At 31.3% G+C, this 11,711-nt stretch overlaps 1 protein-coding gene across 1 annotated transcript; it reads left to right on the top strand.

Annotated features, from left to right (window-relative positions):
* Nucleotides 1-2,955: 2,955 nt before the first annotated feature.
* LOC142322863 (cuticle protein 1) lies at nucleotides 2,956-11,497 on the top strand. Its single transcript, XM_075361948.1, has 2 exons — nucleotides 2,956-3,080; nucleotides 11,043-11,497. Exons 1-2 carry the CDS (start codon nucleotides 3,069-3,071, stop codon nucleotides 11,352-11,354), a joined length of 324 nt encoding a protein of 107 aa, XP_075218063.1. The 5' UTR covers nucleotides 2,956-3,068; the 3' UTR covers nucleotides 11,355-11,497.
* The last annotated feature ends 214 nt before the right edge of the window (nucleotides 11,498-11,711 follow it).

Genomic DNA, 11,711 nt, shown 5'->3' with positions numbered 1-11,711 from the left:
GCTCTCAGGTAGTGTCATCTTGGAGAATGGAGTGTCTCAAGGTAGTGTATTAAGTGCCACCTTATTTTCTGTAGCCATAAACAGTATTACCAAATATGTGCAGGCTCCTGTCTCATGTTCTCTATTTGCTGACGATTTTGCTATTTACATTGCAAGCCGTTCAACACCCACAGCAGAGAGACTACTACTGCAAAACACTATATCTCACCTTGAAGCTTGGTCCAGGATTACTGGTTTCACATTTTCATCCGAAAAAACAAAATGTGTTGTCTTTTCTCGGCTACGAAACCCTTCTATTCCGCAAGTTTTTCTGAACGGAGAGATTATTATTATCTCTACTTACGTCAAGTGTTTAGGTTTATTTTTTTATAGCCGTCTTACTTGGGTCAAACATATAAAATAATTAAAAACAAAACGTTCCAATCTTCTAGATATGATGCGAGTCCTTAGTAACTCCAACTGGGGAGCCGATAGGTCATGTTTTTACTATTCCTTTGTTCGCTCCCGTTTAGATTATGGTTGTGTCGCCTACTCTTCAGCTCGTCAAACCGTGCTTAAAATGCTGGATGGTGTACATCATGCTTTCCTTCGGCTTGCCACATGCGCGTTTAGGTCAAATCCTGTCGCAAGCTTACTAGAAGACTGTGGTGAACCATCACTTTGGGATAGACGAGACCAGCTTTTATTATCTTATTTTGCTCGTCTCAGAGGACAGCCAAATCACCCGGCTCTTGACTCAGTCTTTTTCTAAAGACGAATCTTAAAAGTAGGATTTCTATCCTAATCTAGGAAAGTATGAGGACCATCCACGTTGTACTGCACCTGTAGGTGTCCGTACCCGACGTCTGCTGCAGCATATAAATGTTGACACACCGTCATTCTTTCCACGTATCCTTGCTCATATCCTCCGTGGAGAATAAACCTTATAAATTTTACTTTTGACCTTACGACATACAATAAACAATCAACACTACCTATTGTCTTCCAGCAAATGTTTCAGTGTGTTCTCTCCAAGATGAACCCAGACGCGGTGATATACACCGATGGATCGAAACAAAACGATACCGTTGGTTGTGCATTTGTTGTTAATGAAAGAACTTATACGTTTGGTCTATCTGGTATTACGAGTGTGTTTACCGCTGAACTATACGCTATAAATAAGGCTCTAAACATCATTAACCCTAATTATAGAAAAATTCTTATTTGCAGTGACTCGTGTAGTGTTCTCCAAGCCTTAAAAAACTTTTATTCCAAGCATCCTATCGTCATTGAAATTTACAACGCAATCGCTGAGTTGAATAATCGCAACAGAGAAGTAAGTTTTTGCTGGGTCCCTAGCCACGTAGGGATTCCAGGTAATGAACATGCAGATTCCGCTGTCAAAGAAGCATGTAATCAGCCTCCTTTCACCACCCGAGTTGCTACTTCTGATTTTATTAATTATGTAAAACAATCACTAAGAGCAAAGTGGCAAGGTGACTGGACGGCTACCGTTGATAATAAACTCTGGCAGATTAAAGATTCAGTGTTGCCATGGGACTCCTCATACAGAAAAACTCGACGTGAGGAAGTAGTTCTCTGTCGATTGCGGATAGGACACACGAGGGTCACACACGAGTACCTGTTGACAAGAGGACAAACACCCCTATGCGCACGATGCAACTGCCGCATGACTGTACGCCACATACTCGTGGATTGCATATGTTATGCGGCGTTGCGTCGTAAATTTAATGTCGAAATTTTAACCCGGATGTTTCTATTTTTGCAATACAAAAAATTTAATATTGTTGCGTGTATTTTTTAATGCTGGAAGAGTTTTTAATAAGTTTGTTTTTTTTTTTTAATTTTTTGGTTCTGTTTTTGATATTTTTATCCGATTAAGGAGCCTTTTACACTCCCTATCGGAATTTGTTAAATTTTATATAGTTATTTTTACTTTTATGTTTTAAAGACTCTGTCTGTGATATTAGTTTGTAAGACTTTAGTAATGTTAGTTTCAAGTTTTATTTCACTTTTTTAAGTTTTTATCCTAGTTTTAATTATATAATTTGTGTTAGTTTTAAGTTTTATTTAATTTTGTTATTTTAGTTTTTAACCTAGTTTTAAGTTTTATGTTAGATCCTTTATGATTTTTAGTTTTCTTTTTAGTCTTTTTGTTATCCGAGAATTTACAACCATCTCGGACTTTGTAAAATTCTGTTTGCTCTTGGTTTTATTTTAGTTTTTATCTGTGATATTAGTTGTAAGTTTTATTCATTTTTTAGATTAGCTTTAATTCCTTTAATTTTTTATATAAAAAAAAGATTCCGGGCGATGATAACGTGCAGGCGTTTTTCGCCCTCAAAAAAACAAAAAAAACAACGACGGCTACTTCGGCTATAAATAAAAGACAGATAGAAAGCCGTCTTTTAAATCCTAAGATTATTTGCTCTTTAACTCGTTTAATCTCTTCTTTCGGTTTAAATACATCTAGAAAATCTCTCACAATCTCTTTCACTAATCTTTTATGCTAGAAAATCATTATTTGTCATTCGTCCAGATACCCGACTATCTTCGTTGTCGGTGAGGCTTATTAAGTAGTTAATTGTCTAGTAATGTCAAAAACTAGAAAAAGTTATCTCGAAGAACTAATAAAATTGCAAATACTATTATTATAATTCATACTACTTATAATATAATTGCAATTTTCGAATAAATTAATGTGTAATATGAATAAAATGCAATAAATCGGGCGGGTTAAATATTATTCCATTGCCGTCACCCTTATTTGTATAATTTACCCGATGATTTCTTCTAGCATTTTCTTCTGGTGGCGAATAACTTGAAGATCTAGTAGGAGCGGTAGAGGGGGGGTCGAATTAATTAACGGCCAGGTGATAATATTATTGAAGGATAGCCACACGGTTAACCGTAAGGCGTGGTTGTGCGATGGGCGGGTTAATCTGTTCGCATAACGGCCTATATAAGAGGCCATCCTGAGGGTTTTATCACAGAAAACGAACCCTTAGTCAACCACATCAATCTGTTCTCACCTGTTAGCTTATCTTCGACCTAGACCAGCCTTCAACATGATGAAATCTGTAAGTACTACTCTACATACACAAGTACACAAAATAGTATTATGTAACGTACTTTTAATACGATAATTTACACTATAACCGTCGATGTCTTTATAATTTTTCTAATATAGAAACATTATATTAAATATATATATTTATTTAGTTTCGATCAGTACTTGTAATTAAATTAATATAAAAGTACAAGTGCTCGGTAATAAAGTAACTAACAGAAGAATATTTTTTTTTTAATTAAAATATCAGGAAAATGTAAAATCATAAGTTTAATAGTCTTTAACTAACCCGGCTCAAATCACTGATTATTTAAATTTTAAAATAAATCAAGAAAATTCAATATATGCAATCTCATATTTCCTGACGTTACTAGTAGATAAAATTTTTAATTTTAAGAGCGCGCAATTTAAAAATTAATTCATCGATGGCCGTTTTATTTAGTGTTTAATATAATTGAGCCTCTTTTTAATTTAGTAATAGTAGAAGTTAATTAATGGTAATAAATAAAATTTATAAGTATATTTTAATTCAAAATTATTAATATTTTAATTTTAAAACGATATGAAATCTAAATGAAATAAAAATTGTGATTTGTAATTATCGTTAATTTGACCAGATTTTAATAGAAAATATACGCTTACATTTATTAGTTAAAAAAGAAAGGTAAATTTTAAACACGTAAGGACAAACTTACTCTAAAGAATTTTCTTTGACGTGACACTTAATACTACTTTACTACAAAGAGGAATTAAATCGATAAATATATTAAATTCCATCGATAACGTTCGAACGACTCGTGAAAAAATGTATTTTTTTACCGTATCTGAAACGTCACAACAGCCAAATTTTCTCTATTTCATCTTCAATTAAATATACTTCCGGATGTGTAGACTGAGAACCGTTATAATGAGTCTGTGATAAATTTAAAAAAAGTTTCTTTGAAAAAAATTTATTCGTCGAAGAAGAACATTTGGAAAGTTAAATTTTTATTTCGAAACCGAATCTATTTCTGTTTATATATTTTACAATTTTACACCTTATCCTTTATGGAAAACAAAAATCATTTCTATCGAATAGAAGGAAAAGTTATGCATGACGAACTAGTGTCGAGTTACATTAATATACATTAATCGTCTTTATCTAGGTCGATATACATCGTTAACAATATATGTAATTCAAACTAAATACGAGAGTAAACCGTAAAACTTTATTTACATTATTTTAAAATGCCGTAACGTACATTATTTGGTAGGGATAAAAATCATTAAAATAAATTCATAAAGACACATCGATAAACGGTTCGGTAAAACAATAACGATAAATAGGACTACGGTATTTTAAAACTGTAGGTGATATTTTGAAACAATTTTTATTGTTATTTTTTTCTGTTTGATTAATGCCGAAGCAAAACGTTTACTGTGATCTCTAGTTACTTTAAGCAAATTTTTAATATTTTAATCGCTTACTGAATGCATCAAGCCGCATGTATAGATTTACCTAATTACTGTGCACAAACCTAAAAACCGTTATTTCCGTGATATAATTTTTAAAACGATGCGACAGTGTTATTTGGAACCCGATCGATAACCACATATGGTACCGACCGTCATACTTTTGCGATGTTTGTTAAATGTAACAATAAATTATTATTATTATTGCTGTAGCCGTTAAATCTCTCTTAATTACTATTAAGTACTAATATTAATATCACTATTATTTATACTGCAATTTTTTAGAACAATTTTCTTATTGTCTAATTTTTCTTAATATTTAAATCCTTCAATATTTACATAATTACAGATTAATAATAGACATATTTCATTTGATAAGTCGCTACCTATATTTTCAGAAAAAAAGAGAAAAGTTTCGTTTATAGTTCGATCCAGATTTTATCTTCTGTTATCAAATCTCTATAGTTTTTTATTTTTTATTATTTTAGCTTTTATTTATAGTTTATAGTTTTTTTATTTTTTTAATTATAATGTCGTAACTATTTCTTAACGATCGCTCTAGGGCGATTTCAACCGATGAATTGATGAATTTTAAATGAATTGTACGTCTAGGAATTTTTAAGTTTAAATTCAAAAACCAAAAACATTTTTTTATATTTACTAACAAAATATTGCCATCAAAGCACGCTTGTCATCGGTATCAAAATTAAAATCGAACAAGCTTTTTTTTTTTTTTTTATATAATTTTTTTTCGTTAATCCTAAACAGATTTCTCTATTAGGAATTTTTAGAAAATACGTGCATCGATTTTATCGATTGCGTCGAAGTTACCGTGTTTTGTTATGAATTGTAAAAATTAGTCGGCGTCGCTTTTATCCGACCCATTTAAAAAAAATATATATATAATAATATTTATAATTAAAAATTATAAAAAAATATAATAATAATATTAATAATAAATAATTAATTTAAAAAAGACTTAGCGAATTTTTAACGTCCCCAGTACAGAAGCTACCCGGTAACTGACGACTTCTTTACTTCAGTAAGTTCTTTACTTACTGAGAGATTCGGCTCGACCGTGCACTGAATAATATTTTATTCTTCGTCGAAGTAAAAGTTATACCGTGCCAGGATATCCGTTATTTTATCTCGTATTTTTAAGCTTTTAATCGATTCGATCGCTTCCGTTACCGTAAACCCGTACAACGTATCACACTGTGTTCGGCGAAAATGTATAAAATAAAAAAAAACGTCTTAGGTTGTTCTCATCTGCCAATAATATTCCTGTCGGACGGGCGCGAGAGTTAAACGGAGTTTTACCTATAAAAGGGGTTACATTTAGTGATAAATGAAATATCACTAAATTTTGTCTATACCCGAAAATAGATCGTAAGTGCTTCGGATATCGGGGCGAAGTACTCAGCAACAAGCACTAAACACCGATTTTCTAAAACGAATGTGTAAAATGTAAGTAGGAATTCTTTAGTAAACTGAAATCTTCCAGGTTTGCTACTTTCATACAGTTATAAAATCGCTTGATTTTGTGCATTTCAACTTATCAAACTTAGCGCTTTAAAAGATATTTATTATATTCGTAAATGTCCTTTTATAAGATCTTCAAACGTACTCGCGAACGATTCTCAATTACCGCGACCGAGCTTTTTTAAAATCTAAATACAACGCCAGTCAGATAAATACATTATTATTTAAAAATGCATTGTTCTTTCTCCTTTATCTTGTGTAGCTATGTGCCGCGAACAATCTTAAATACGTCGTTAAATTAAGCGGTATCCCGTTTCCGTTTTAGTCGACCGTTACCTCACCGGAAACCTTTAATTATGTCCATATATATGGACCGGCCAAACCGACACAGCTTGGCGTTGGTCATCGTCGAACTCGTCTACAAAACGTTCTGTTTCTAATAAATTTGCGAGGCCAGATGGAAACATATTAAATCCGATTTTTAGTCCCTAAAAAGGAGAAAAATAAATAATTAAACTGTTAACGACTGTGCAAGAGAGATAAAATCATTATATTAAAAAAATATGTCATATCGTTCGATTACTATTTTCCATTAAATATTTTTTAAATGTCTAATTCGTGTATTAAAATATATCACTTTTGCCATAAAATTTTTTTATAAATGGTCGATGAAGTTCTATCCGACTTTAATATAAACTGATTATTAAAATAGCTATCGTCTAAACAAACTGTTTTCTGTTAATTCTTTATTTAAAAGAATCATTTACATATTTTTAATAATTCAAAAATACAAAAGAAATATATTTTAGTTCACTCATGAATTAGAAAATAGTCGGAACATTCAAATTTTCTTATAAATTTTGCGAAGAAGAAAATTAGAAACTAATATTTCAATTTTTTAGCATTCATCGATTACCCTTTTCTCGAATAATCAAAGTAACTATCGTGGATTTTTTCTTATAATTTTATTACAGTTTCGTATCAGATAAATCGATTCAAAGGGTATATATTTTGTGGGATAAATTGTTTTGAATTAATAAGTAATAAATGAAATTTACGGTGGGAAAGAATGCGAAGTCTTGTTAGAGTAAGTAAGTTAGAGTAAGTAAAAGAACGGGTGTATCCTGATAAAATATATTTAATGGTAATAATAATAATAATAATAATAATAATAATAATAATAATCATATGAATACAATAAATCTAACAATAGACGAGACATAAATTCCTGAAATCACTAATAAATAATGCATGTAATACGATCGAGTATAATAGTGTTTATATTTCCGTTATTAAATTACTGCGAGTAGGCTTCCTTGGAAGGTCGTTCGGATATTAGCATATACAAACAAACAAACATTAAAATTAACAAACTGATACGTCAGACGGTTGAAATTAAAACAACTTTAATCCGCTTCTCTAATTCTATATAATATTATAATAGATAAAAATATCTAAACGGTAATTATATTAATGAGATAATTACTGTCTTTTTAATAGATCCGATCGACAACATTTTAAGTTATCGTTTAATATGTATGTAATTCATAAGGCGGGTTATTTATTCGAATAGATACGTTAACACCACCTCTCGTAATATGATAAATATATCGATCGTATATAATGCGATTTATTAATTCTTTCGGTACGCCCAATTACATTCTCGCATGCATATCATATAGATTTGTTTAATTTAGACTACCGATTAAAAATCATATTTTTTCATTTACTTATTTTACGTTGCAATTTATCTCTTCTCAAATTACGCTTAAAAAAATTAAATTTGAAAGATTTTTTGCATTTATTGGTTATTCGAAATAATTTTGATATGTTCTCTCAAAAATAGGTTTAGGCTGGGGTAAGATTTACAGATTTAACTTTATTCCCCGATCTACTTCGATAAATCCGTATTTGTATATATACTATTTTTGATTTCATAAATGTAATACCGCTCTCCAGCCTATTTTCCGGGAGGACCAATGGGTCCACGCGGAAAATCGACGGGTCGTCCAAGCGACCCGTAAGTAGTGGTGGTAGTGGTGGTCCTTAAGCGACACGCATTCGATAAGGTGCAGGACGTTTCACCAATGTTTCTATTCGTAGCCGCAATTATAAGAGCCGTATAATTGACAAGTCATGGAAATATGGAAACAATAAATAGATACGGATTCGACTGTGAACCGTTGATCGCCGTAATGTGTTCGGCCCGTATCGACTCGTACCACGGGCTTATAACAGGACCGTGAATTTTTATTACGCATTATAATATTTAGGAGTGGGATGAACTCTAAAATTATCGATTCTAAATAGTAAATAAATGTTCTTAGTAAACGCGTTCCGAAATGTTTTTTTGTGTAATTTCTTTTAAAAGAGATATATTTAAGGGTAAAAATCCAATGGAACGGTGTGAAAATATTTACAAAAATTTTGAAAACATTAAGAGAAATTTTATTTATTTAGTTTATACCCCTCTTACGGAAAGACACGACAAAAAATAATACGTAGATCGATGAAGCTCATTCGTGGAAGCTGCCAGATATGGCACGTGAGGTACGGACTAAGAAACAATATTGCTGCTGATTTAGAAAATGGCAAAGAAGAAAAAGTAGTTGGTTACTTACATTCCAGCGGATTAGTAACCAGTTTAGTAACCTGTCTTCGAAGAAGTCAGTATGTGTTTCGTTTAACTGAGAATAGAGTTCTCAAATTTACATGGTGCTTGTTTAACATTTTTTTTTTGTATTGTATTTTACCGTGTCTAATGTTTGTTTTATTCTTGTGTTTTATGAAAATGTCAGGATCTTTACATTCTGTAAGCGTTATATGTGTACGTTTTGTTTAGATGTTTCATGAAACGTTTCTTTATGTGTTTTGTTAAAATGTAAGGCCACATCATTATATCTGACGATCCTGCTGGTGATATTCTTTTTTTAAACAATGTGACGAGGACTAATGATGTTAGAAGTCGGTGCCCATATAACGCAAGAAATATCGGGTTATAAGCCAAAATTTCTTTTTTTTGAAAAAAACAAAATTTAAATCAAACTGGAAATTAAACCAGTAAGTGGTGCAAAGAAACACGTATTATTTATTGCCGCATTTCTTTCTTCTATAGTTTTTCTTTTACATTTTTTTAAAGAATTCCGGAGTCGATTTAAATAAAACAGTAAATAGAAATCTTTTCTGATTTTTATTTGATCACATTTTCATATCAGGGTTTTGGTTCGGTGTTTTGGGTACATTTTCAGCTTTATTCGTTTTACTGGGCGCAATTTTTTTTACTTTGCTTTTCTTTTCTTAAGAATAAATTATTGAAAGGAATAAGACTGATTTTACGCTTGTTAACTGTTCTATACAAAGTCTATGTAGCATTGCTGAAGCATACAAAATACTCTTATTTATACTGTCGTAGGTAATGTTATAAATTATTTATTTATTATAACAATAAATTATAATATATACTAAATTAAGTATCTAATTATATGTCACTTTTTTTAATAAGTTTTGATATTCTAACCGATAAAATTAAATACTTAGCTATAATACAATATTATTTTTTTTATCGGATTTCCAAAGAATTTGTAGAAATTGCTACTGCGCCTGGTCAGATTTTATAAAGGGGTATCTTGTAGAGGGGAGACCAACATTTTTTACGTTTTGCAATCTCCTGAACACGATTCTGCAATGTTTATATAAATATGTATAAGATTTTTTTATCCGTTCTACTGGACGCAAATTTTAACCGATATTGACGAAACTTGGTGGGTTGAGGTAAACCTACTGGGAATAGGCCTATTGATTTTCAAGCAAATCGGTTCATAGGAACCGGAGTTTTTGCCGGAGGCAAAATACGGGTTTTTGGGTACATTTTCTTTCTACTGGACGCAATTCTTATCCGATTTTGATGAAACTTGGTTGGATAATGTAAACTTAGTAGAAATAGAATATTAATTTTTAATCTAATCTGTTCTCATGAACCAGATTTAAAGGCAAAAAACTAGGTTTTTGATATATTTTCAAGGTTAATTAAAACTGGAAATCCGACCTTTTGACGAACTTACTTAGAGTTTAGAGTTAGGGTTTTTTTTGTAACTAACGAAGTCTGATCTATTTTTAATCGTATCTTTATCAGATCTCTGAGATCTACGGAGTAACCGCCAAACCTGTTTATTTTTATTTATTTGTTGATCATTATCAGGTTACAGAATAAAATACAATACATAGTACATAAAACATTGCACAACTACTCATTCAACGCTGCAGAGATGCTTAAAGCATCCTACGTAGCCTAGAAAAAATCTTACAGCAATATATAAAAAAAATTACATTAATTTTCTTATGATACTAACTTAATAACTAAAATTATTTATTCTTTACATTTTTCTTAGAACTTAAATCTCTCTCTATTTCAAATACACCTCGTTTTCATTTATTGTTCTAACCCAATTTTCCAATCTATTTTTGAAGCTTATAATTTTGAGTTCAAGTGGTAATAAATTTAAATAAAATACTGACATGTATACTTGTTGCTTTTTTTGTTTTTTCATTGTTGACTTTAAACAAAATTATTGCTTTTTTACGTGTAACGGAACTATTAACATATTTATGTGATAATTCTTTATAATGCAATATGTTTCTAATATGTACCTTTTATGTAATCTATTGGGTAATGAGAATTGTTATTTCATTTTTTTTAAATCTTGATAACCTTATTATGAACATTTGCATAGTTGTTTTATTTGCTCCACCCCATGTAATAATACCGTAAATAACTTTACTATAATGTAACCCGTAGATAATCACAAGAGATTTTTTGCAGTAAGTTTACTAAGCCTGTATAGAATGTAAGTCATACATATATTTGGTGTTTACACAATACACACAATATATCATTTTTCCTACAGTATATTGATTTTTTTTATTAATTGTAAATTTCTTATACGAAAAAAAATGACGCAATCATCGTGTTAAATTGAACTTCAATAGATTATAAGGGAAAGAACTATTGTTAATAGAATTATTTTGATTATTTTTTCAGGTAGTCGTTGTTGCTGTAATGTTTTTAGGAGTCGTCTACGGTCAAGCCGATAAGTACCCGGCAGGACTCAACCCAGCGGTATGCCCTAACTATCCGGACTGCGATAACTCGATCGTCGCTTTGTACAACTCACCGGCCGCCGCTATCCCGTACATCGCTGCACCCGCCGATGGATACCCGGCAGGAGTAAACCCAGCCGCCTGTCCGAACTACCCGTACTGCGGAGCCGTCTCTCCTCCAGGATACTTCGTTCGCCAGTACCCGGCCGGAGTAGCTCCCGCTAGTTGTCCAAACTATCCTTATTGTTATTGATTAATTTAATCGATCGCAATAAGGATGACTGTTATACCTCTCTCCTCTCTTCATTGTACCTCTCTTCCATCTCTCCAAATCTGTTAAAATTATTTTTCTATGTATAAGAATCAGTTAAATAAATTTTTAATACTGTTTTTAAATCGTCGTTTAATTTCGACTTTACCTTATCGCTTGAATTTACGGTTAAATTTATAACGGTAAAAAGATTAATAACGATTCAAAATATCCTTAAAATGTCTTGTAATTTTATATGCCGAGTAAAATTATTTAATATAACACCGAGAAACGATATCGAGCAGAGCTTGCGTTTTGTAAAAAATTAATAAATGCCGGAATTTTACGGCAAAAATTGTG

This window comes from Lycorma delicatula, chromosome 4, assembly GCF_047948215.1.
Source record: "Lycorma delicatula isolate Av1 chromosome 4, ASM4794821v1, whole genome shotgun sequence".
Lineage (NCBI taxonomy): Eukaryota > Metazoa > Arthropoda > Insecta > Hemiptera > Fulgoridae > Lycorma > Lycorma delicatula.
Note: the sequence above shows the minus strand (reverse complement) of the source record. Positions and strands in the feature narration are given on the sequence as shown.